The following is a 25,552-nucleotide window of genomic DNA, read 5'->3' on the forward strand; positions in this document are numbered from 1 at the left end:
GCTCAGTCTTCAGGGACCTCGCCAGCAGCCCCTCTGCAAACTCACCACAAAACAAAATTAGATGAAAACAAAGGCAACAAACCAGCACTCAACACCCGTGCCTTCCTACTCGGTGGTTCCTACCTCTCGGCCGAGTCGCACGTGGAAACACGCACGCCGTGAGGCCAGCGCTCCAGTGCCCACGCCACTGCTGACGCCAGCTACCCAGGGAGATGGCCGGGGCGCAAATGGGGCCTTTTATTCTCGGCAGGCTGGCGGTCGAACATTAACCAGCACAGCCTGGACCCAAGGGAAGGGCGTCTGTCCACCATGCCCCGCACACACCGGCTTTTCCCAAGGGCTGCGGTGGGTGAGAAAGTCTGGACCGGGCTTCTGCTCCAGACAGAACCAATCCCGGGCGGGCAGATGCCATGTGGCTTCTTCCCCCAGCTAAATCAATTACGTGTACTTTTACAACATGAGGGAAAGGCCGCAACGAAATAAATCCACGATGTTTAACTAGATGAGACCTGACAGTTCAGGTGTGAGAAAAACAGGAAATGGCCCCCTGAGCTCTGGTTAGGACCGGGGGCCCACACTGAACCCCGCCCACGCTTAGTGCTTCCAGAAATTAACTGATACCCAAATACCGCCCGCCCCATCACTTTCTCTTTGCTGCCCTAAGCCTGGCCGATGCAGCGGCTGACCGCGACTGTTTGCTACGCCCTCAGGAAGTTCAGGCTGAAAACTTTCAAAACCAGTTGCTTTTGGCTGCTACCCCTAAACTGAAACCCTCAGATGTTCCCAGACCAGATATGAAGGCAAAGAGCTGTCACAAATGGACCTGGAGTGGCCCTCACTCGTGGGGACCCGGGCCGAGTCTGCACCTGTCAGAGGCTCGTGATAAAATGAGCTGCCTCAGGGTGGCGGCGCTTACACGAGGCTGTGAGAACGGGGGGACAAAGTATCCATGTCACAGCACTGAAGCCATCTCCGGCAGCAGGAGCTGAGCCCGGGCTCAGATGAGGGGGCCGACGTGTGCAAGGGACAAACAGGACCAGTGACCTCCGCCGTGTGGCTCTGGGGTGGACAGAGGGCTCTCAGTTCGGGCCCTCGGGACCAACGCAGAGACAGCTGTCCCGTATTAAGTACATCAGCACTGCCATTCCCAGCACAGAAGAGGAGACAGAGGCTCAGAGAGGACCCCTGTACACGGCGCTAGGGGCAGAGCCAGATCTCTGAGGCCCGTCTGATCTCAAACAGCCAGGTCGGGGGCGGGGGCGGGGGAGGAGGTTGAACAGCAGAATTACCTTCTCCTGGGCATCCAGGCTGGTGCGACCTGCCACGTGGCTAGGACCCAGGGTGAGGGGGCCTTGGAGGGCAACCCAGGTTCTTTCCCATCACTGGCCCCAGGGAGCCTGTGCACAGTAAGGCGGGGAGGGGGCTTTTCCAGGACAGTCGCACATTATGGGGAATGTGGCAGCCCTGAGGCCTTCCCTTCCGGATGCGCCAAGAGGCTGACAGATTGCATCACACTCCTCCATTCATGCCAGGCAGGAAGCGGGGAGAGCCGTGGCCAAGCCACACACGGGGAGGTGGCTCTTCCCGCCGCCAGCCCTGCCCAGCTGCCCTCACTGTTACCGCTGCACGACTCCCCTGGTTTGACTCACCCCATTTGGGGTGTGCACCCCAAGGGGAGCAGGGGCACCTCTCCCCACCTCACAGATAAGGACCTGGAGGATCCAGGAAGGGGGTGTGGCTGGCCCAGAGCCCCAGCCCCAGGGCCATCCCCCTGCAGTGGTCACTGGGGGCGGGACAGACCGAGGCCCAGGGCCCCTCCTCTACCGACCCAAGGCCCTCCCCTTCAGGAACACAGGGTGCCACCCTGCCTGTGCAGAGCGGAGCCCACCCGGCAGGTGTCCGAGCCCTGTGGACAGAGGGTAATGTTCCTTGAGCTCAGCTCCGTGTCAGAGAGTGGAGAGGCAAGGCCGGGCTGGCCGTCTGCAGTAGGGAGGGGAGCAAAGTGGACTTTGTAATATTCACTTCCTTTACAGAAAGAAGAACTGAGACGCACGATGGAACTTTAATGTCCACTGACTTCAGCTGATGAGGGAACAAACGCTTTATTATCCTCCCTAGCGTCCCTCCTAGAAAACTCTGAAATGAAACAGAATCTAAAGTAAATCAGGGGATTCACTAAGACCCGTGTCTCTTAGCCTTAAGGAAAGCAGCGCTGGGAGGCTGTCTGGGAGGCTGGATTTGCCTCTCGGCTACACTGGTTTTAGGCCCCGTCACCTGGACAAGGTGCCTGACTCTTCAGAGCCTCAGCTTCCACGCCCGCAGGATGGAGGGGGGGTGACAGGGACACGAGAGGCTCCGGGTGTCACACAGGGTCTGCTGCCGCCACTACCACTACTCGTGGCAGTACCCCCCCCGCGCTGCGTGGCAGGGGGAGGACAGTCTACCCCAGCGCACCCGCAGGCGGGCTGCTGGGTGAGGCCAGCACACTGGCGGGAGGGCACCCCGGCTGGCAGCCGGCCCCCTCGGGGTTCCCCGTGCCAGCACCCCCAGATAAGCACCCCGCAACAGCTGGGGCCGGGGAGATAAGAGCCCAGCGGCCTCCGGAGAGGAGCGGCAGTGGGCTGCGTGCAGAAGGCGGGAGCGGGCGGGGCCTGGCGGCTGGTGCCACGGGCCAAGCGGGAAGCCCGCCCTTCAGGGCTGTGCCTGTCCTGCCCTCATCCCGCCGTGACACAGTCACCTAGCTGGCCTGCAGGGGCACCCCAGCTCAACCTCGCAAATGAGCCGGGGTCCCCGGGGCTGTGCTGGAGGGCCCGCCACCCTCTGCAAAGTCACCGTTCCTCTGCCAACGGACCCACGAACTCGCACTCACACCCTGGTCCACCGCTCCCCACCCCAGGGGCTCCACCCATACCCCATCCTCGTGCCCGAGACAGCAGGAAGCGCTGCCCAGTGGGGGAGGGAGAACCCCTTGGCTGGCCTCCTGGGCTGCTCTCACCCCATGGCCCTGGGGACAGCCGGTCACACTTAGAGCCGGGCCATGAGCGCCAACTCCAGCTGCGACCTGGCGGACCAGGTGGCTTGAGTTCAGAGTCCTGTCTGCAGACCGCGAGGGCCACACGTGCCCAGGGGGCCACCCGGGCCGAGGACAGGGGCTGGCCCACGGGCTCGGGGATGCACGGCAGCTCCCCCATCTGTTATTTCTCAGGACCCCCCTTGGGTAGCGCCTCCGGGACCCTCCCAGAACCTGAGCACAGGGTGGCCGGCGGGGAGCTGCCACTGCTCCGCCCACCAGCGTACAAATGGGACGGGTGCCACCAGTCTCTGGGAGGGCGCTTATCTGAGCAGTTCCCAAAGGCTCCTGCCCAGCCTCGCCTGACGTGACCTCTCACCCCGGCCTGACCGGTTATCTCACTCTCCAGGCCCCAGGGTCCACCTCCTGATGATAACTCTTCACACATAGGCTGCTGTCAGCTGTCAGCCACTGAGGGCCAGCCTCCCAGCCCCTGGTACATGCTGCGCAGCCGACTGGCTGTCTCACTCGCAAGGGAGAGCTTGAAATGCAAGGGGACCTGTTTTCATTTTAAAACACCAAAAAAAAACAAAACAAAGTACAAAAAACACACCCAAATCTTAGTTCCCCGAACCCGCACCCCCTGCAGTGGAAGCGTGGAGTCTTAACCACTGGACCACCAGGAAAGTCCCTCTGCTCAATATTCTGTTAACAACCTAAATGGGAAAAGAATTTGAAAAAGACTAGATATGTGTATATGTATAACCGAATCACTTTGCTGTACACTTGAAACTAACACAACATTGTTAATCAACTATACTCGAAAATAAAATTAAAAAATTTTAAGTTAAAAAAAAAAAACAAAAGAAACCACACACCCAAATCCATTTCCCTCTCTGACAGAGGGTGACACCCTGATGGGATTTATCAGGCCCAGTGACCAGGGCTGCCCCTGGATTTTGTGTATGCCAGTAACAAAATCTTCAACAAACCCGGCAACGAGGGCCAAGTATGAGCACCTGCTGCGTGCTCTCCATCGTTCAGCGTCCTCGGCACTGCCGGGGGTCCCCTCACCCTCACCCCCTCTGCTGACTCGAGGACAAACACACCAGACAACAGCATGACTGACGCCAAGAGAACCATCTGAAAGCAAAGCACCTGGGGACTGGCTGGCCCCCCACTCATGAGAAAACCCGTCTACTGTCCCCACGTCTCTGATGGGGCCGCAGCCGTGGACCCTCCCTCGTCCCCGGCCCAGTGTCTGTAGGGACCGTCCCCCTCCAGGATGGAAAGGGGAGTGCAGGTATCACTTGGGTTTCATGCAGGGTCCACGGGTCAGAGCCCCAGAGCCTAGAACCTCACTACCAAGTGAGTCCTACGAAGCCGCCAGTGGCATCCTCAAACGAGTCTCTGAAAAAGGTGCTTTCTGTACGTGGCTTCAGGACGCTTAAGAAAAAGGGCCAATACTTGAGGCAAAGCCAGTCTGAGGCCCAGCGGTAACTGCCACTCCACACAGGTGGGAGGGGCCGAGCCGCCAGCCAGAGGAGCCCCATTTTACCCGCAGCTCTGCCGGCAGGCCCCCGGCGGCCCCCGAGACAGGAGCGGAAGTGGCTGGCAGGCGGGGCGTGCTGCAGGAAGCCGGGCCAGCCTGGTCTCTTGGGGCAGCAGCTGTGACGGGGCCGGAGAGCAGCAGAAGCTGAGTACTGTGACTGAGGCCGGACGAGCCCTGGGCCCAGGCAGCCGGCCCACCTGCCGTCCGGAGCCTCTACCCGCCGAACAGCAGCACCCGCGGGGCCCCTGGACCCGGAGCCCCGGCTGCAGGTGGGCCGAGGCTCCTCGACTGTGGCCAGGGAAACCCTGGGCTTGCGTGACCCAGGCGGCTGGGAGAGTGGCCAGCAGCGGGGGTGACCACCGACAAAGCGTCCAGTCGCTCTGGCGTTCTTGTCCTGCCTTTACTCTACTGTCCAAAACCGCCCAGCACACGGGGACCCAGGGCCTCCACTCTGGTCCTGGACACCCAGATATCCACTGGGCTTGGTGAGAGCCCCCTCCACCCCAGGCCCGGCCCCCACAATGGTCTGTGCCTCCACACCCAGCACCTTCCCCTCCTGCCCTAACTCTGCTGCCTCCTAATAACAGATAGGTCTCCCCCCCACCCCGGAGCATATCAGAATCCCTGAGGACCTCGTAAAACAGGTCCCCGCAACCCAGAGCGTCTGACTGGGCAGGCCCGAGAACCTGCATTTCTCACAGTTCAGGGAGAACCAGTGGGTGACTTCACGACGTGTAATTCACCTTTACTGGCTCTAAGAGAGTGCACGCACAGGACCCAATTGTACCCCAAACGCCTGAGAAGGCCGACCTCGCTTCCAGGCGCGCTCAAATACAGAGCCCGCTCAGGGTGACAGTCCGGCTCCTGACACACCCAGGACCCCACCACCGGCCACTCCAGATCGGAGCCTCCAGAGAGTCTGGAAAACTGAAAGAAAATGAAGGAATTCTCAGGGGCAGGGGCTGCTCAGGTGGCTCCAATTCCAGTGTCTGATCTCCGCCAAGAGAGGCAGCGGCCACAGGATCCAACGGACACGACACCTCAGTCCAGTTGGGATGATGCCCCTCCAACACCCCCACCCTTGTCGAGCCACTGATTTCCTGCAAAAAGAATTGCTAACAGGCCGAGTCACATTTTCAAATGCGACCAGCCCTGGAACGTGTTTCACGTTTTCCATTTTTAACTGGGGCTGGGTGACGCCTGGCCACAGAGCTCCCCTTGCTTGGTGGTGGGGGTCTCAGCACGCATCAGGAACAGGGCTGACACTTCATTTCAAAACACACCAGGACTTCCCTGGAGGGGCAGTGGTTGGGAGTCTGCCTGCCAAGGCAGGGGACACGGGTTCGATCCCTAGTCTGGGAAGATCCCACATGCCGTGGAGCAGCTAAGCCCGTGCACCACAACTACTGAGGCTGCGCTCTAGAGCCCGCGAGCCACAACTACTGAGCCCACGTGCCGCAACTACTGGGAGCCCACGTGCCACACTTTCTGAAGCCCGCGCACCTAGAGCCCGTGCTCCACAACAAGGGAAGCCACCGCAATGAGAAGCTCATGCACCGCAACGAAGAGTAGCCCCTGCGCAGCAACGAAGACCCAAACACAGCCCAAAACAAAAATAAATAAATTTAAAAAAATAATAATAAACAAAACATACCAGAAAAAGGCAGATTCAGTTCACTCTGAGATCTGCTGACACCCGAGCCCTGAAGTTAGCAGAAACCCCGCAAGTCTCACTTTTTTGGGTTCTTCTGAAGCAGAGCCCTGCAGAATACAGAGGTTCCCAAAGGTCCCCCCGCCTCCAACCCCAGCCCCAAGGACAGCCAGGTCCTTAGGAGGGAGCCCCCCTCCAAGTCGGCCCTGATTTCTAACATGCTGTGTGACCTTGGGCAGGTTACTCGGTGGGTCTGAGCCTCTGTTTCCTCATCAGCTAAACAGGAATACTGCTGCTGGCCCCACGGGTGCGTTTTAACATGCAGACACGCCGACTGGCACGCCTGCCGAGCGAGGACGTGCTGAGGCCGGCTGAGGCTGTGTGTGCAGGGGACTCCGTGGTTAGTCTCCGTCCCTGGCTCGCACCTCTGTGGTCTGGAATCCCCCCCCCCACCCCCCCAAACCTGCTGCAGCACCTGAGGGTGAGAGGACACTACAGCATCCACACAGCCCCCTCATTTGCTAGTTGGGGTCAGTGGAGCTCAGAGAGGTTGTCCGACGTGCTGGAAGTCACACAGCAGTCGCCAGGGGAGTGGGGTGAGGACGCCCAGGCCTCCTAAGTCCCACTCCCATGTTCTGGCCACTTGACTGGGGTCTTCAACCCCAGCTGCCCGTGACAGGCTCCCCCCCACCCCGCTCCCCCAGCACACACTATGCACTATTACAGACCTGGCTCTGCCTGGGAGGGCCTGGGCGTCAGTCCTCCGACCATGTGCTCCAAGGTGCAGCCAGGGAAGAGACCCACCAACCACAGCAAGTCCCACAGGGCCCCACCCACCACGAACACACATCTACTGACACCCGTGGAGGAGAGGGGACGGCTGGGTGGGGGGCACAGAAGCAGTCTGTCGCGGTTTGGGGGCGGGGGGCGCCTGGCAGGGCTGACTTCAGAACCCTACGACCCTGGACAACAGCCCGGGCTGAGAGTCCCTCCCCATACAGCGAGAGGGCAATCCCTGGTCACCTGGGATGAGGCCAGACGTGGACCCTCGACGACCCTCTGTGCCTCAGCAGGTGAGCTGGCCCCCCAACCCCCCGACCCAGGAATAAGTGCTCATAACCGGATTCTGGTGACCTTCCCTCCCCACCCAGACCCCCAAACCCGGCCCCTCAGCCCGAGCTGTCAGCCCCTCCTGGAACAGGCCACCTGGGGGCAACTTCTCTCCCCACGCCCCTCCCAGCCACACGCACCCCACCCCCGCCTTGTCCTTTCCCTCAGCTCTGCAGGGGTCTGACACCACAGCTGGTAACACGTGGTTGCTGCTGTGTGGGGTGCCCAGCCAGGGCCCCTCTACCTGCCGCTGTGCCAGACACACCTGCTCTGTCATGCTGCGTTCCTGGACAGTCCCTCCAACAGCAGACCCTTGCTGTGACGGGCCGGCCAATCGCACACCCCCTGCGGGCAGAACGTGATCACCCCACCGCGCCCAGGCTCTGGAACACAGGCCCCGCGAGGCCCGGCACCCAGGCCCCGGGTCACGCAGCCGGAGAGCCAGAGCCAGGGCCCTCGCAGGCCTGCCAGCTGACTCAGGCTGACAGGGTGCCCTAGAAGGGGACCAGCTGAGGACACAGCCCTGCAGCCAGCGTCCATGCCGAGGGCTGAATCTTGTACCGGCCTTGGGCAGCTCACGTGGACAGGGACAAAGCGCTAGGGGGCCACGGGGTTACGGTGGGCCATGGGCCCACGTCTCTGGGCAGGGACCTCAGTTCTGTACTGGCTACACTCGGGGCGACTCACAGACGATCAGGCTGCCAGCCAGCAGCCAAGGTCAGGGTGACGCAGAGGGCAGATTGGGTTCCCTGCAGCAGGCTGGAGGCTTCACAGAGCAGGCGCATCCCACTGGGGGAGGGTGGCGCAGCCTGGAGAACGCCCCTGCCTGAAGGCAGGTCTGGACACACAGGCAAGGGGGTAAAACCACACCCCTCCCTCCGGCTGCCCCGCCAACCCACACTCCCAAGCAAGAATGCAGGATCCTGCCAGGACTGAGGAAAGAGTTGGGTGGGGAACTCCTGCCAGGATGTACAGGGGACCCCAACCATCGAGCCAAGAAGCTGCTGGACTGGGCAGTGGTCCTGCTGGGGGAGAGGACAGGACAAGGCCCGTTGGTGGGGACAGGCATGCTCTGGGCAGCTCCCCCAGCCAGTAATCCAGACAAGGGCCCAGGAAGGTTACCCTGACTGACTGGGGGTGTGGAATCACATGCCCCCCGGTCCCCGGCACCTGCTGTGAGTCACCGCAGGGGACAGGAACTGGAGACCAGCGTGGGCATGGGACAGGGCCCGTGGCCACTGGGTAGATGGAACTCATGGGGCAGCTGTCAGCCACCCTGCCCTGGAAGCTCGTCTGCAAAGTTCTGAGAGGAAGAGGGAGGTTTTTCTAGATGGTTTCCTATAAGGGGTCCGACTCCTCACAGTGCGGGGGCAGTGCTTCCCGGAGAGCCCAGGACACACGCACACCTCAGATCCACTAGTGTGTGCCCCTGACGACCTGGTGCCTGGACATGGCGACCGACACTGTCCTGGACGCCTGATACCCCCAGCACAGACACGGCCGTGTCCCCACGCCGGATGACAGAGGCGGCTCCGGAGGGGAAGGGCACCACAGCCCCGGCTCCCGCCCACCGCGCCGCAGTCTCCCTGGCTGTAAAGTGGGGGTGATGACACTGATTTCAAAGGCTGGGCCGTTTATGCTGTGACGGGGGCACCGCTCTTGGGGGCCGGGGGGAGGCTCCCAGCCCGGACGGGGCCCCGGGGTTCTGGGAAGCTCTCACCGCGAGTCTGGGGTGAACAAGCAGGGTGGAAACCTCTGAGCAGGGTCTGCACATTCCATGGGATCATCAAAGGGGTCCGTGACCCAGAGGAAAAGGGTCAGAAACGCCCTCCCTCAGTCATGCGCTCTGTGAAGTACCCGCCACGCCCCGTGACTCGAGCCGGAGTGCTTTCAAGTCTGGCCCAGGTAGTCGGATTTCAGGGCTAATTACCATGCTATCGTCTACACTCAGCTCACAGCTCGCGATTCTGGGGTTGCCAGCTCCTTGGAAACACCCAGAAGCCTCTGCTTCACGTGGCGAGGGGTTCAGGCCGGGCGGCTGGCAGGCGTCCAGACACCCTGAGCCGGCCTTGGGCTGTGTGCCGGCCTCGCTGTGACAGGCCTGGTTTGAGGCCCGGGGACACAGCGGTGGACACGCCAGGAAGCCTGGGGGAGAGGGTGTGCTGCCACCCCCTACCCCCTTCGGCTCATGACCCCAACGACCAACTTAGCCTGGAGCCAGCTGGCCACGGCTCACCCCCAGCCACCAAACCCCTGCCTCATCTGTACCCTCCCCTGCGGGGGACATTTGTGCCCCAGCCCTGGGCGGGGCCGCCCCCCCAACCCCCGGCAGGGCTGCGGTGCCGCCTGTGCGATGGGCAGCTCAGCTCGGCTCCTGACAGGGAGACGCTGGCCTCCCTCTTCCTCTCCAACGCTCTCCTTCCTTCTTTCCGCCAATAGAGGGGAGGAGAGCAGTTTGCAGGGCGGCTCAAGAGGTCAAGGGCGAACGCCAGAAGGAGGGCACTGCTGAGAGCAATCACAGCCACCGTGTGACCAGGGTCCCCGGGTGCCATGCTCGTTAGACATGCAGTGGCCGAGGCTCCTCACAAACACCCACCACGAACCCCCATGTCACAGATGCGGAAACTGAGGCTAGGAGGTCCCGCGAATTTCTCAAATCAGAACCCGGGTCTGTCCACGTGCAGAACGCAGGCTCTTTACCTGACACCAGTGGAAAATATCTCAGGTCACAGGTCCCTAGAGGAACAACAGCTGAGGACCCCCTGCCCCCACTCCACGCAGGTTTGCCCGAGTAAGGGTGACAGTGGCGGGGGGGGGGGCGGGGGCAGCTCACTCTAGGGGAGCCTTGGCAACCCGGTCTGTCCCCTGTGAGAAGGCAGGAAGGAAGTGCTTTCCAGGCCACACCAAGGGCCACCAAGCTGGAAGGGGACGCAGAGTCCCACTCTTGGCCACCAGCAGACCTGCCAGGTTCTACAAGATGGATGGATGATGTGCATGACAACTAGGGGGTCTGGGTGGCCGTCCTCCCCAGTGGGAGAGGGAGAAGGGCGGGCGACCGGGTCTGCAGCCACTTCCCTGACACCTACGTGTCCTGGGCAGGAGTGACCACAACAACTCAGACAGGGCACCATCCAGCAGAGGGAGATGGGAGCCTGTTCAGACGCCTTCTCCTAGGAGCTTCTCCATGAGATAAAGGACTCAGTTAGGTCGCAGCTGTTTCTGAACCACAATGGCTCCCAGGTACCTGCCCTGGGCAGCTCCTCTCTGTGTATGCCTCGTCCAGCCTCTCCAGATCCCACTGGACCCATCACAGAGAGAGGCGGCCAGGAAGGCTAGAGAAATTGCAGACGAAAACCCGGCCAGGCGAGAACCTCACCTCTCCCGAGTGACTTCTGTCGCAAAGATAAAACCCAGTGTCACCTGAATCTCAAAGAAACGCTACCAAGTTTTCGCTAAGTGATAAATAACCTGTGCAAACCAAACTCCCGGGGCCATCGGCAAAGAGTTACAGAGCTCGTGTCCCTCTCTCACCTTCATGACTCGTTAAAAACATGGAAACACCAGGGCCACACCATGAGAGGGCCCCGTTTCGTCAGACCCACCAGAAAAGGGGCTCGTCCCCTCCCCCCGTTTATGCTGTCAGTGGGATCATGCTAAGCACCAAAGCCAAACTGAGTCACAACAAGCAGAAAGGAGCTGTCCCGGGGCGAGGCCAGGGGACAGGAACGATCAACTAGCAAAACCGAGAAGAGCGCGGCTCCTGAGCCCAGGATACACTGTTCAAAGATCAGGCCCCGGGGCCGTTCATGAAGCACCAGCACGGGCTGCTGGGCCAGGGGTGCACGTGCCCCCTGCGGGGAGGGGCCCAGGAAGCAGGCGATGCAGAGGGCCCTTTCTCCTCTCGAGGAGAAGTTCTAGAACCCAGCCTGTGTGCGATAATCGAACAACACTCAAAAACTTTCTGTGGCTTTTTGCTGCCTTCTCAGACACCCTGAAGAGCAGGCCCCCTCCCTGCATGGCCATAACCTTTCTCTGTGCCCGTGAGAGCAGCCCGGGCCAGCGGCTCCGAGTTCCGCCAGCCTCGCACAGGCCCACGTCCCCCTCTAGACACAGCAGGCTCTAGACTAGCGCTCACTCCTGCAGACAACATATCCCTTTTTGTTACTGAAAACCTCCTTTCCATCAGAAAAAGCAACAAACACCCTAGCTCACACCCAAAGGGGTGCTGTTCACGTGACCCTCCACGCTGGTGACTGGAGTCTTGGTGAGGGTGTACCCGCCACAGCCCCTTCAGAATCCACCCCGAGCCTTTACCGGCTTAAACCTAAAAGTTTAAGAAAGTAAGGGATCCATTTTCCAAGACTAGAAAGTGGGCCCTTTAAAGGCAGTATCATGTCATTACGTCCTGGGCCGAAACATTAAATAAGACCTAACAATGATGAAAATCGCACAATTAAAATTCTTTAATTGGGGCTTTTCCTTACTCAGCCCAAAGCACCGTCTGAGAAGCCCACCAGAAGCCACAGTTTCCCCCGTCCTCAGGCAGATCGACTGTTGCTGTGACTATTCCTAGATTTGGACCAAAAGTTTTTATAAGCGGAGATCCTCATCGCTGAGACTCCCCCAAAAGGCAAAACGCTCCCCCCCCCTCGCCACAGCGTAGTTGCTCTGTCAGAGTGTCAGGTCTCCTGGGGTCACCACTTCCCAGAGCGTGCCTCAGAGTTCTGAAAGCCCCTCAACACTACCACCACCACGCAGTGAGCTTATGCGGGAAGCTGGTCCCCAGGCTCAGAATCCCAACAGCATCGGCATGTACTGCTGGTCAGAAGCCGCTCCAAGGGATGGCACAGTCCCCTGAGTCTTGGGGCTCGGACAGAAACCACAAACCAGCCCTGTTAGCTCTGCACTTCTGTGTACCGTCAAGGTGCAGACAGAGCCTCAAATCAGGTGGCAGCTATGAAAGCAGGACACTTCCGTCTTGCAAGCCTCCTTAGACGTTCGCCAAGGGGTAGGCAGAAAACTGCAGCAGCCACAAAGCAAAGAAAATTGCGTGGCTTTTGGTACAAGTGATTTTTTTTTTCCTGAAATCCCACCAGAAAACAGCCCACCAACGTACCAGGACCTCCTCCACCAACATACTGGGGCCTTATCCACCAACATTCGGACTGTACCCAATGGCTGTATTTCAGCACAGCTTGGGACCCCAAAGCCACCCTGCACACATTTAAGTTTCAGCCAAGCACCTCTCTTTTACAACTCACTAGGCAACCTTCAGGGGACTCAACACTGCTGCCTACACGAGCAACTCATTCACTGCCCACACAGAATCTTATTACTATTTGGTTTTGTATGAGTCAGCCTTTCCTGATTAAGCTGGTTTGAATGAGGTGTGGGGTTTTTTTTTTTGGTATTTTTCTTTTTAAACTACGATTTCTCTCTTGAAAAAGGGAGTTTCATTTGGGAACTCAAGCAGACAGGTAGTTGGCTTTTCAAGCACTCCACGTGGGTGCCTTGCAAGAAAGTAAGGATATTGCTTCACCTCCAAGAGCTCTGGATGAACTAAGTGGAAAGGTTAGTTCCGGCCTGAGGCTCAGGGCGGAGACCCTGCTTGCTGTCTGCAGAATTCCCAAGGCGGTGAGGAAACGAATGAATGAAACGCACGTGGGTTCTGGGGCTAGTGTCCTCAGTCTAAAACTGCGGGGTCGGCCCGGGGCCGCGGAATGTGGGCATGGTCCAGGAGTGCGGGAAGGGGCCGGGACGCGGGCGCGCGGCGGCCTCAGCTCGGCGCCCCCCACCCGCCCGCCCGCCGGGGTCCCGGGGCCGATACTCACGCACGCAGAGGCAGGCCACGAGCTTGGCGGCCTCCTCGGGCACCGGGCAGGTGGGGAAGAGCGGCTTGAGCAAGTACGTGGCGAAGACGAGCGCCACGATGTACTGCGAGGAGGGCCGGATGATGAGCAGCTCGATCCAGAGCTTGAGGAAGGCGGGCAGCGAGCCGTAGACCTCGAGCATGTAGGCGTAGTCGCCGCCCGACTTGGTGATGGTGGTGCCGAGCTCTGCGTAGCAAAGCGCGCCCACGATGGAGAACACGCCGCACACGGCCCAAACCACCAGCGCCAGCCCCGGCGAGCCCGCCTCCTTGAGCACGCCGGTGGGTGTCACGAAGATGCCCGAGCCGATGATGGTGCCCACGATGATGGCCACGCCATTGAGCAGCGTGATGTTGCGCTTCAGGGTCACACCCTCGCCCTCCGCGCAATCCGCGCGCTGCGCCGCCAGCATCCGCTCCCGCGCCTGCCGCTCCTCCTCCTCGGCCGCCGCGGGGGCCGCAGCCGCGCGCCGCTTCGGGCCCGAGCCCGCCATGCTGCCGGGCCGGCCGCGTAGGACAGGGCCGGACAGGGCCGGACACGGTGCGCTCGCCGCCCAACAGAGAGAGCCCGCTTTGCCGGCGTGGCCGCTACGTTCACCGGCTCCGCGCTGCGCCTTTTATACGCCGCCGCCGGCCCCGCCCTCCAAGCCCCGCCCCCTGCCCGCGCCGCCCGCCCTGCCCTGCCCGCCGCCGTTTACTCGCCTGGCTGGGGTTCGGTCCCCGCCTCTGTTGAGAGGCACCGGCCGGCCCCGCCCCGCGCACGTGGAGCTCGCGGTGTCCCGCGGAGCATGGCGGGCGGTCCGGGTCCCACGTGGTTCCGGGGGATCCCAGCTCCGCCCCGCGCACGTGGAACGCTGGGCTCCTTGTCCTCCTAGCTAGCTCTTTCGTCGCCCCCGCCCCCCCTCCCGCGGTGGCCCCGAGCGCGCACTGGGGACCCCGCTGCTCGTGTGGGAGCGGGCGGTGCAGCAGGGCCGACCTGGGGTCACAGCACAGGATGGATGGGATTTGGGGCGCCTTTGGGGCTCAAAGAAGGCCTGCTTGCTTCGCTGGCGGGCGCCCAGCCCCGAGGTGGTAGGCGCCCTCATGGTCTGCTCACCCTGGGGACTTGAGAAGTATTAAGATGATCAGAACCACCTCTCCTCGGGGGGAGCTAGAGGGCCTGAGGTCCTGAATCCCAGACTTAATGAGTGTGATCTCAGAGAAGAGAGAAGCGCTGAGGCCACATCTGAACTCATTCCTGGGCTCAGAAATTCTCATTTTATCCCAAGGGGAACCTCCTTGCCAAAGAGCAGCGTTCAGGGGCTCACAGATTTGAGAGGTAGCGACACAGACTCTGGGAAACCAGGAATCTGCAGAAGCTCAATTAAATTGACAAAATGGGGGCTCCCTGAAGGAGCACCGTGAGAACTCCCTCCCCCAAATCTACCTGGAAAATCCAAAGGCAGGCTGCAGGGTGAAGGGGCTTTAGACTTAAAGAATTCCAGAGGCTCCTGGATAGGAGGGGCGGCCAGGTAACTAGGGGTCAGAATGGGGAATGCAGGATGACAAGTCACCCCAGGCCTGGAAGCAGGAAAGAATCAGAAATACTACCTGATGGGCTTCCCTGGTGGCGCAGTGGTTGAGAGTCCACCTGCCGATGCAGGGGACACGGGTTCGTGCCCTGGTCCGGGAAGATCCCACATGCCACGGAGCGGCTGGGCCCCTGAGCCATGGCCGCTGAGCCTGCACGTCCGGAGCCTCTGCTTCGCAACGGGAGAGGCCACAACAGTGAGAGGCCCGCGTACCGCAAAAAACAAAAAACAAAGAGGAATACTACCTGATTGACATGTACACAGGGAAAGAATTTAGAATCCCATCGCAGGTGAGTTCAGCCAAGGCATGTCATTTGGACCTTCCACGTCCCCCCCAATCAACCCCCCCTTAAGAGGCCAGCCCTTCATCTGCAGTGTTCCGACCAAATGAAATCTTGGCGGCTGGAAGGTCACACAAATATTAACTTTCAAAATGTCTAAGTTGGTGGCTTAGGGGGAATCAGAAATCATCTCTCCGCTCTTTTTCTTCCCACTGTCCTTTCCAAGGGTGCTGCTTGGCAGAGACCAGATGACCAAGGGCTGAGCAAACTTCCTGAGCCTTTATCAGGTGCTGTGCTGAGCCCTCGGCGTGCAAAGCCTTATCAAATAGAGGAGGTGCCGTTGCACGAGGAAACTGAGGCTTAGCAGAGCAATGGAACTTGTCTGACCAGTACCGTGAACCTCCATGGTGTACTTCCGGTCGTTCTGCCACCCCTCTTCTTGTGGTTTATTTACCACTAAATACATCTTAGGATGTATTTTGCTTTCACGAGGATGGCAGTTATCTGGCAATGCTCTAAGGAGAGGTCCCAAGCACCTCCACCCTGTATTCCCACAGCTGACACCTGCAGGTGCCGGCCGCTGCACCGGGCTCCAGGCAAGTGACAGTGAGTACCTCCTCCAGACACAGAGAAGCGATCAATAATTGCACACGAGAGTGTAAAATTAACAACCGTGATAAGCCAAGGGCCCTAAGGGGCCAGAGAGCCGGTCGGAAGGAACCAGGACACTCCAGTCCAGCTTTCCTAGAGTGAGGATTAACAAGGGAGGCGGAAGGAGCAGAACATGCACGTGGACTGTTGGTGCCTCCCATGGGGGCTCCGGGGAAGCTGCAGGAGACTTAATAGCTGGAAGGTGACAACACCGCAGGAGTGTCTCCACCATCCCGCAGGAGACACACCACCACTGTCAGTTTCTGCTTGGTTTTCATATGATACCGTACTAGATTTCCAAGGGCAAACTTGCTTTGAAATATATGTGTGTATATATATATACATGCATACTTATACATGTGTGTATATGTACACGTATGTGTGTATCTCAGAATTCCCTGATGCAAGTTAAACGGAGCGGTAAAACGCCTTACTGGAAATCTCTCTAAAATCTTAGCTAGGAGCACCATCTAGTGGTGGAATGACAAAGGAGCTTTTTGTCCGAGGCAGGTTCAATCCGCTCACTTTGCCTTACTCTTTGCAGAGCTAACCAGTAATTTCTTAAAAGTTGTGTCATTTACGACCCCTTTGGGGAAGCCTCTTCCTCCTGTTTGGAGGCTCAGCGGCTCTGGTTCCGATCTTGAGAGAGAGAAGCCCGTCACAGGAAGACAGGCTGGGTGTTGGGCCAATGTAGGAGCTGCCTTGAAGCTTCTCCTGCACGTTCTCTGAACTCTGTTCTGTTACCTCCAAACCTTCAGTGATTTTTTCAGATTCTTGATGGAAAAACGTGGGCTGCAGAAAACGGGTAGGGGGTTGGGGAAATGGGTGAAGGTGGACAAAAGGTACAAACTCTTACCCCCCAGTAAGACCTGGGGGGTCCAATGTGCAGCATGGGAACCATAGTTAATAACACTGTACTGTATATTTTGCTAAGAGATTAGATCTTAAAAGTTCTTATGACAAGAAAAAAATTTTAGGTATGTGAGGTCATGGATGAGAACCGAACTTTTTGTGGCAACCATATTGCAATATAAACAAATATCAAATCATTATGTCATACATCTGAAATTAACGCAAGGTTATATGTCAGTAAAACTGGGGGAAAGGAGATGGGAGGGGGATTTCATGGCAGCAGTATAAACCATGGGCTTGAGAGTCAGACTGCCTGAGTTCCCACCTGGGCCCCGCTGCATACCAGCTGAAGGAACTTGGGCAAACCCTACCCCGCTCTGGGCCTCAGTTTCACTTTCTATAAAATGGGAATAATAGTACCTACTACAAATGAACTGATATATGTAAAGCACTCAGATCAGTGTCTACCCCCAAAAAAACAACTTCATAAATAGCAGCCCCGGGCAGTAGTAATAGTGTCTATAAAATAGCTGGAGAATCGAAGAAATTTACACCAAAATGGTAACAGCAGCCAGTGTAGAACTGCACTGGCTCTCATGCACACAGAGGGGCTGGTGGCCCAGGCTCCAGAAGGAACCTCTGGTGGGGTCACCCCAAGCCTTGACTTCCACATCTGCAAGACGGGGGGAAGTAATAGTACTTCTTTCTTACATTGTTTGAGGTTTAAGTGAGACAAGGCATGGACAACCTCTCAGGCAGCGCCAGAGTAGAGAGTGAGCACCCTGCCCCCTTTGACTAGGTTGACCTGTGTCATCCTTCTGTCTCATTGGTGAAGAGGCAGAAAGTTGGGAAGTGGGTAAACAAGACAGTTCTTTGCATGTTGTTGCAATCTCGGCCTTCTTACCGCTCAAGGTTTGTGGTTTTGAACCCTCCGAAGAATCCAAGGGTGATGGCCTGGGGTATGTATAGTTCTATTACATCCTGGCGCTCTTTTTTTTTTTTGCGGTACGCGGGCCTCTCACCGCTGTGGCCTCTCCCGTAGAGGAGCACAGGCTCCGGACGCGCAGGCTCAGCGGCCATGGCTCACGGGCCCAGCCGCTCCGCGGCATGTGGGATCTTCCCGGACCAGGGCACGAACTCGTGTCCCCTGCATCGGCAGGCGGGCTCTCAACCATTGCACCACCAGGGAAGCCCCTGGCTCTCCTTTTGAACTCATTCTTTTTCCTGGAAAAAAAATGTACCCGATAAAACCTTCATTGGTGTGGAAGCTTCCCCCGCTTCAGGTGGCTGCGCCGCTGTGTTTGTTCAGTCGTATGGAACAAATGTTTGTGGTCTTTTCACGTAGCAAGTGTCTTTTCTTCTTCTTGAAATTTGTTTTTAAAAGCCGTGCTTTCATGGTGCTCAGCTGTTATTTTTCTTCCTGTCTGCATGCTTGAAAAGGTGGGACTGCCCTTAGCAATCTCCGAAGTTAAGTTCTGTTTTCCGAGCAGGTGGGTGTGCGTCGCCATCACAGTGACTGTTGAGCCCGGGCCAGGACTCGAAGATGTTTTACGTCATTTAGTTACTGCATCAGCCATGGCTAGACCCCGATTGGGGCTGGAGGAACAAGACAGGTAGTGAGTTCAGTGAGTGGTCAGCCCGGGCTCAGACCCACGGTGGGCCTTTAATCGCAGCTGCGATGCTATGGCCTCGCTGTCAGCCAACCGGGTCACCTGCCCTCCAGGACCAGACTGGTGAGCATGTGCACTCTTCTGGCCAAAGTGGCTTTATTTTAGCTCTCTTTGTGGCTCCGGGCAGTTTCACTTCCCTCACTGGAAACCCCCCATCCTTGTGGAGGGCAGGACACGTGACTTCCCTGCACAGGCTTTTCGGCTCCCTTCAGATGCTCAGCGAGGTCGCCCGATTTTCTGAAGTTCCTATGGTGGACATGGTGATTGACTCTGTAAGTCTGGGTAGAACCAACGCCTGGGGATTTCTGAGACATGGTAGAAGCAAAACTAGAGATCTTAGGGCTAGATTGTCCACGGACGGCTCCATTAAGTTAAAACAAGAAAAATGAGAGTCTGCCTGGGTTTCGGGCTCCAGGCTTGTGACAGGTCGCTGTGAGGCTTTCGCCTTCCGTGGGCTCGGCTTTCTCCATGTGCTCAGAAAGCGGGCCCTTCTCCTTGACGATTCCGGAGGAGCGATACTGTAGTAGCAAACGGGACTTGAGAGTTCAGGCCTGCCTGTCAGCGGATAAACACATGTGGCCCATGCACGCAAGGGACTGTCATTCAGCCATAAAGAGGGGGTGCCGACACACACCACGACATGGATGAACAGTGAAAACCCTATGCTCCGTGAAAGGGCTGGATGCATGGTAGCGTATGGTTCCATTTATACGAAACGTCTAGGAAAGGTGAATCTGGAGAGACAGAAAGTACGTTAGTGGTTGCTGGGGCTGGGGGAGGGGGATGGGGAGAGAGCGGTAGCAGGGACCAGGTTTGGGGTGATGAAATGTCTTGGAACTAGACGATGGTGAGGGTTGCACAGCAATGTGAATGCCCTAAATGCCACCGAATTGCCCACTTTGGAATGGTTAATTTTATATTATGTGAATTTTTACCTAAAAAAAGCATGCAGGCCTACAGTCAGAGGCCCTGGGTTCAAATCCCGCCTCTGCCTCTGTGGCTAATGGGGCTCCAGGGAGGGACACCACTCAGCTTCTGGAGACTCAGTGGTAGGAGCAGGGTGAAGCCCCCATTCCTGACAGAGCTGCAGCCGGTGGGCTGGTGTGAGGGTGCAGCCAGAAATTGGGCCAGTGGACTGGCTGGCTGAGTGCCCAGATCCCAACCTCGACATTCCCAGCAGAGGCTGAGCTGGACCACGTGTCAGAGGAGACATGGAGAGAACGGTGGTTCCACAGCCCACCCATGACCATCCCGTGACGAGCGGCCGTCCCTTGTTAGGGCCTGGTCACTCGTCCAGGTCCTACCCCCACAGGTATGGGCTTGGGACTCAGGGTCCTCCTGGGCTTTACTCCAGACACCTGGGTTGACCAGCCAGAGGACTGGTTGCTGGACTTTGGTCTGAGTCCGATTTCTTCACACGGATAAAATGCAATCAGCACTTCTGTTCTCATCGTGCACCTTCCTGCATGGGCTCGTTTGGGAAGCACTACTGCCCTATCCCACTGTTACCGGTTAAAGTGTGTCCCCCCAGAACAGGATGTTGCCGTTCTAACCCCAGAGCCTCAGAATGTGACCTCCTTTGGAAATAGGGCTGCTGCAGACACAATGAGTTAAGATGAGGTCATCGTGGAGTGGGCTGGCCCCTAACCCGGGATGGCTGGTGCCCCCATACCAAACGGCCATAGGAAGACAGACATCCAGGCCTGATGCAAGGCAGAGGTTGGGCGGATGCGGCCAAAAGCCAAGGCCACCGATGACACCAGAGCTGGAAGAGGCAGGAAGGACCCTCCCCTGCAGGCTGCAGGGGGAGCTCGGCCCTGACGCCGGACTTCAGGCCTCCAGACCCTGGGAGGATAGACTTCAGATGTTTAAAGGCCCCAGTTTGTGGAACGCTGTCTTGGTGGCCCCAACCCGCTCTGTGAGATGTTACAAAAGGTGGAAATCTTTCCACGTGTGGGCCCCCCCTTGGACCTCACTGTTCCGTTACTCTGTGCCAGGTGCGGGAGGTCCCGCCCGGCCAGTACGCAGCATCCCCCCGAGTCTCTCCCTTAACACCTGCCTCCCTGCGCCGCCAGCTGCGTGGAGAACCCGGCCTTTCCCGAGTGAGGTGAGGGGCGCGCAGGGCCAGCAGCAGCTGGGGAAACTGCCCTGGAGAACCAGCTCGTGGCTGGGAGGAGGGAGAGCAGATGGGATGCTGTCCTGCCGGGAGCCCCATGGGGGTCCCGCAGACGCTGATGTGAGCCTGCAGGTCCTCCGGGAGGGACATGTGGAGGGAAGGGTGGGAGCATGAGGTGGCCTAGAGCGCTCAGCCAGCTCCTGGGGTCCAGCTCGGGCAGGCACGGACTGGGTGAGGGGCTCCGGCATGATCTTTTCTGACCCCGTCCCCAATTCCATCCCGAGTGGACACAGTGACGGGAAGGTCTCAGCTGTCTCTGCCCCCCAGGCCCACGTGGCTGGACAGCTCCCTCAGACCCCGGGATGAGACCCTGCTCCCTGCGCCCAACCGCCGAGCAGTCCATTTTGGGGGCATTACATGTGTCACCCCAAAGCAGCCTGGGCTCCCATGCAGCCCATGGGGCTGCCCTGCTGGCCGAGGGTCTGAGAATCTTCCCCCACCCAGCATACACCTCTGCTTTACCACATTTTGCCCCTTTAGTTTCCAGAAATGAGTGGGAAATGGAAAAACAACAAGGCTAAGGCTAAAAATGTAGCTCTCACAACTTAAAATGACCAAAGAATGTCAGAGCTGCAGGTAGCGGGAGGTCTTTCTCCATGCGTTCCTGAGAGCTTCTCTGCCCCTGGCCTTCCCGGTCAGCCGAGGGCAACTCTGTCCTCCAAGCTGTTTGCACCAAACCCCTTGGCTTTATCCCGATACCCCACTTTCTCTCGCACCCCCAGCCAGTATGGCTGGAAAGCACAGAGCAACTGTGTCCCACATCCAACACTTCTCACCACCGCTGCCGGCTGGATTCCACCTAGGGTTTGCCCGTCACCCCACATCTCCCCAATTTGAGAATCTGAGTGAGACGTACCCCTGCCCTGCAGCTGTCCTCACACCCCTCGGAGCAAAGCTCCCACCTACATGTGAGCCCCAAGCCCACTCTGGCTGTGGCTCCTCTGATCAGGTCTCTGACCTCTTCTCCTGCCACTTTGCCCCTTGAGCACTTTATCCCAACCATGCAGGTCTCTCTGCCGCTCCTGAACCTTCCAGAACCATCCCCACTGCCTGCACGGCCCACCCCCTCACCTCCTGCAAGTCTTTGCTCAGAGGTCAGCTCCTCAGTGAGGCCCACCCTGACCGGTCACTTGGCTCTCTGCCCACACTTTGCTTTTTTCTGGAGCCCCGCTCACCTGTAGCTTATCTCCCACTTGCTCGCTACACCTGCCGTCTCTGGACCATCTCCCCTGCTGATGTAGACGCCATAGGGCCCAGGGCCTGAGCTGCTTTGCTGTTTCGGTCACTGATTTTCCCCAGTTGTCTTGCACACTAACCGGTACACGCTGGCAGGAGGTGTTCGATAAACAGTGATGTCAAATTGCAGTGAAGCTGTGTGTTTCATTATGAAATTATGAAACAAACCAAAGACTGTGGCAAGTGGAGCCTGAGTGTCATGCCTGCTTTTGATGTCCACACCTTTGATTTGTGTTTATGTGCTCAGGGACCTAGCACACCCGTAGGGTGGCCCCCTCTGAATTTCCAGAATTCAGTAAAAAGGATCAGAAGATTTCACTTTGCTTAAAAATAATTTCCCTATTTCAATGCCAGTAAAGAAACAAAACAAAACAAACACAAAACCTCGCAAACTGACACAGGAAATTCTGACAGAGAATAATCTCGACACTGAAAAAATATACAGCTTTTATCTTCAACGCAGCGGTTCGTGAACGTATCTTAAGGATGGCGGAATCAGAGGGTCTTTCTTTCCTGTTGACAGACATTTTAACATTTCCACAGACATGGGAGCCAGGCATTCCCACTGCTGAGCCTCCAAGCTGTGACCCAACCCGCGTGTTAGGAAATTTGGGGACGAGCTGCCTCTCACGTTGGACTTGCCCCTGACAGAGAGGAGGGCTGAGCCTGCATCCCACATGCCACGCTAAGCAGCGCGGGGGTCGAAGCAGCTCTTAAAATTCTGTCGAGTCTGGAGGGACCTGTGCTCTTTGCCGTCAGTTTTCAGAGCTGCTCACCTGGGCTACTTTGTCCTTCCTCCCAGCTCCTGGCACAGAGGCTGATGGGAAAACACCACGTACACCAGGGTAGGGATGGGAGGTCAGAGCTGCAGAGGCAGATTTCAGGAGCTGAGAGTTCAATTGTGTATTTCAGAAATGTCTGGGAGAGGACTTTGCTGGTGGTCCAGTGGTTAAGAGTCTGCCTTCCAATGCAAGGGAAGCGGGTTTGATCCCTGGTCAGGGAATTAAGATCCCACGTGATGCGGAGCAACTAAGCCTGCGCACCGCAGCTACTGAGCCCGCACGCCTCAACTAGAGAGAAGCCCACGCACTGCAACAAAGCCTGCGAGCCGCAGTGAAAGTATTTTATTTTGTTTTATTATTTTTTAAAATTTATTTATTATTTTTGACTGCCTTGGGTCTTCGTTGCTGCGCGCGGGCTTTCTCTAGTTGAGGTGAGCTGGGGCTACTCTCCGTTGTGGTGCACGGGCTTCTCACTGCGATGGCTTCTCTTGCTGTGGAGCATGGGCTCTGGGCGCGCGGGCTTCAGTAGCTGTGGCTCATTGGCTCTACAGTGGAGGCTCAGTAGTTGTGGTGCACGGGCTTAGCTGCTCCTCGGCATGTGGGATCTTCCTGGACCAGGGCTCAAACCCGTATCCCCTGCATTGGCAGGCGGATTCTTAACCACTGCGCCACTAGGGAAGTCCCGAGCCACAATGAAAGATCCCACATGCCGCAAGAAAGATCCCACGTGCCGCAACTAAGACCCAACGCAGCCAAGTAAGTAAGTAAATAAATAAATAAATAAACAAATGTCTGGGAGGATATTGTTAACTCTTTATTAACCACCTCCTGTCATGAGGGCCGTACACTGTGGCTGCTCCTTGCTTCTCCATGGTGAATCGTGCCCGCCCCACACCTGCCCCACGCAGATCCACACCTGCTGCACTTTGCTTCTTTCTCTGGACTTCTCAAATTATAGGCATCAGGTTCTCTGATTGGAGGTGAATTTCGGATTATGTTACATGAAGCATCTAATACCTTAGCTTTCTTCCATCTACTCAGCTAACACGTCATGATCGCTAACTTTGGAAGAACAAAACGTCCGAGGACCCATGGCCTGTGGGTGACCTGTAAGCACCTGAGAACATGGGATACATCTGAAAACACACATGGGCAGGATGGGCACAGCACAGAGGGCTGGGTGGTAGGAGGAAAGTATCACAGGAGTGGAGGCTTTGGGCTGAGCCTGGATGATGGAAAGAAGTTTAGGAGCAGAGCTGGAGGGGGAAGGGCATTCCCAGGAGGGGCCGGTATGTCAAGGGTGCGGAGGCAGCGCACACAGCAGACGGGGGACGGCCAGTAGCACCCGGCTTCGGGAGCTGGAACACCTCGGGTAGTTTCCACCGAAAGGATATTTATTCAGTGCTGTGAGCCAGCAAATAGGTGAGGACACCACCCTTGGGGGGAAATCAGTGGTGAACGAGGTAACAGAACGATGTCAGCAGTGGGTGCCCAGACCCAGACCCGGTGGGCTCAGAGGCTGTGCCCCCGGCAGAGGCTGTCGGGGGTGGGGATGGGTGGTGCCCGTGCCGATAGACAGGGCACAGCAACCCAAGCCGGGGTGGGGACCTGAGTGCAGAGTTCCACGGGAAGGGAGCTTGGGGGTCCAGATCACATAGGAAGAAGCCGGTGCTTAATTCCAAGTTTAGTAGAAGGCTCGGTCTTGCACAGGGAAGCAGAATGGTCAGGTTGACATTCCCCACCCAAATCTCTGCACGGCTAAGAGAAGAATGCATTAGGTGGGGACGGGGACAGGCTGGAAGGAAGTGGTGGAACCACAGGGCTGGCGATACCATTCTGGCTGGAGCTGGGGGCGAGCTGGGGGCAGTGAGAACGCGGAGAACGGAAGGTGGACGTGTGGCACGGAGGGGTGCCACCAACTGGACCCACTGACCCCTTGCACGCGGGAGTAAGGAGCATGGAGCACCGGGGGACTCCCTGAGGCTGGCCTTAGCTCTGAGGAGGCCTCTGGGCAGGAGGGACAAGCCCTTTAGAACGAGGAACCCTGCTATTGCTGGGGTACAGCTGTGCACCAGGCGCAGTCTAGGGGCTCCCAGGGAGCGGGTGTCCCGGGAGAGGAGGAGGGAACAGATGTCAGGCAGGTGGGAGAGTGGGGTGTCCAGGCCTCCAGGGATGGCTGTGGGGAATGCCGGCGTGGGAAGGGGCCAGATTCCTGGCTGGCACAGAACAGACAAAGTAGAGTGTGTGGGCAGGCGCCCACATCTGTACTTTTGCAAAACGAGAAAATAACATAAAAGCAAAGGGAGGAAGCTTTGAAGTTTAAAGGCTGGCCAGGAATCGCACAGCACACTCGTAAACTGCAGTCACAGGGACAGGTCCCGCAGACCCAACGGCCCTCAGGATGGGGAGGGGCAGCGCCTGTGTTTGTTTTCTGTACCGTGGCTTTGAGGGCTGAGATCAACGTCTTTCCTCTCCGTGTGTTTATGGTTTCTCTGCCCAGGCTCCGCGTGGTCCCCAGGAGAATCTCGCTGTCCCAGGGCTAACGCCAGATATTAAAAATAACGTACAAAGCAGAACATCTACCGCGAGACAAAGACTTCTGTGCACACAGAGGAAGGCCCTCCATCACCATGAAAGAGGAGATGGAATCACCCGCTTGCTCTTGGGGCTCTTTTTGGGACAGGATGTCACCGTGGGGCGGGTGGGGTCTGGCTCAGGGCCCTGCGGTCCTTTCTCCTCCCGCAAGGCCCCTCTGGACACTGGCCTTTCTCCGTCCCGAAGTCCCTGTGGAAATGGACGGCCTGTGCACAGTTGACACATGGCTGCTCTCTCCCTCTCCCCCAAGTCCCAACCCGGAGACGCCCCTCCAATTATCAATACTGTCCTTCCTTCCATAGCTGGGAACACCACCCTCAGAAGCTGCAGGACGTCTGAGCAGGTGCCTTTGGGGCAGAGTTTCCATCAAAGTAAAACTGCAGGTCCTTATACTGTAAGATTTCTCACTCAAGTGTAAAGTTCAGGACTTTGGGTTTTCGCCCTGAGGCTACAACTTGTCTTCAACTGCACACATCACAGAGGAAGAAGCAAAGGCTGCACGGCCCCAGAGGATGGCCTGCAATCCAGGTGGGCTTCCTGCTTGCT

At 57.9% G+C, this 25,552-nt stretch overlaps 1 protein-coding gene across 2 annotated transcripts in view; it reads right to left on the reverse strand.

The window, feature by feature from the left end:
- The window catches only part of SLC7A5 (solute carrier family 7 member 5), a 32,694-nt gene extending 18,908 nt beyond the window's left edge, over positions 1-13,786 (reverse strand). For both annotated transcript variants that reach the window (XM_022582960.3, XM_022582959.2), the window contains exon 1: positions 13,155-13,786. In XM_022582960.3, coding sequence (XP_022438668.1) covers positions 13,155-13,686 — 532 coding nt within the window. In that variant the 5' untranslated portion in view covers positions 13,687-13,786. The remainder of the gene's footprint in view (positions 1-13,154) is intronic.
- Positions 13,787-25,552: the final 11,766 nt, after the last annotated feature.

The sequence above is a fragment of the Delphinapterus leucas genome, chromosome 20, assembly GCF_059928025.1.
Source record: "Delphinapterus leucas isolate spDelLeu-1000000601 "Yukka" chromosome 20, BTC_Dleu_Yukka2, whole genome shotgun sequence".
In the NCBI taxonomy this organism is placed as follows: Eukaryota; Metazoa; Chordata; class Mammalia; order Artiodactyla; family Monodontidae; genus Delphinapterus; species Delphinapterus leucas.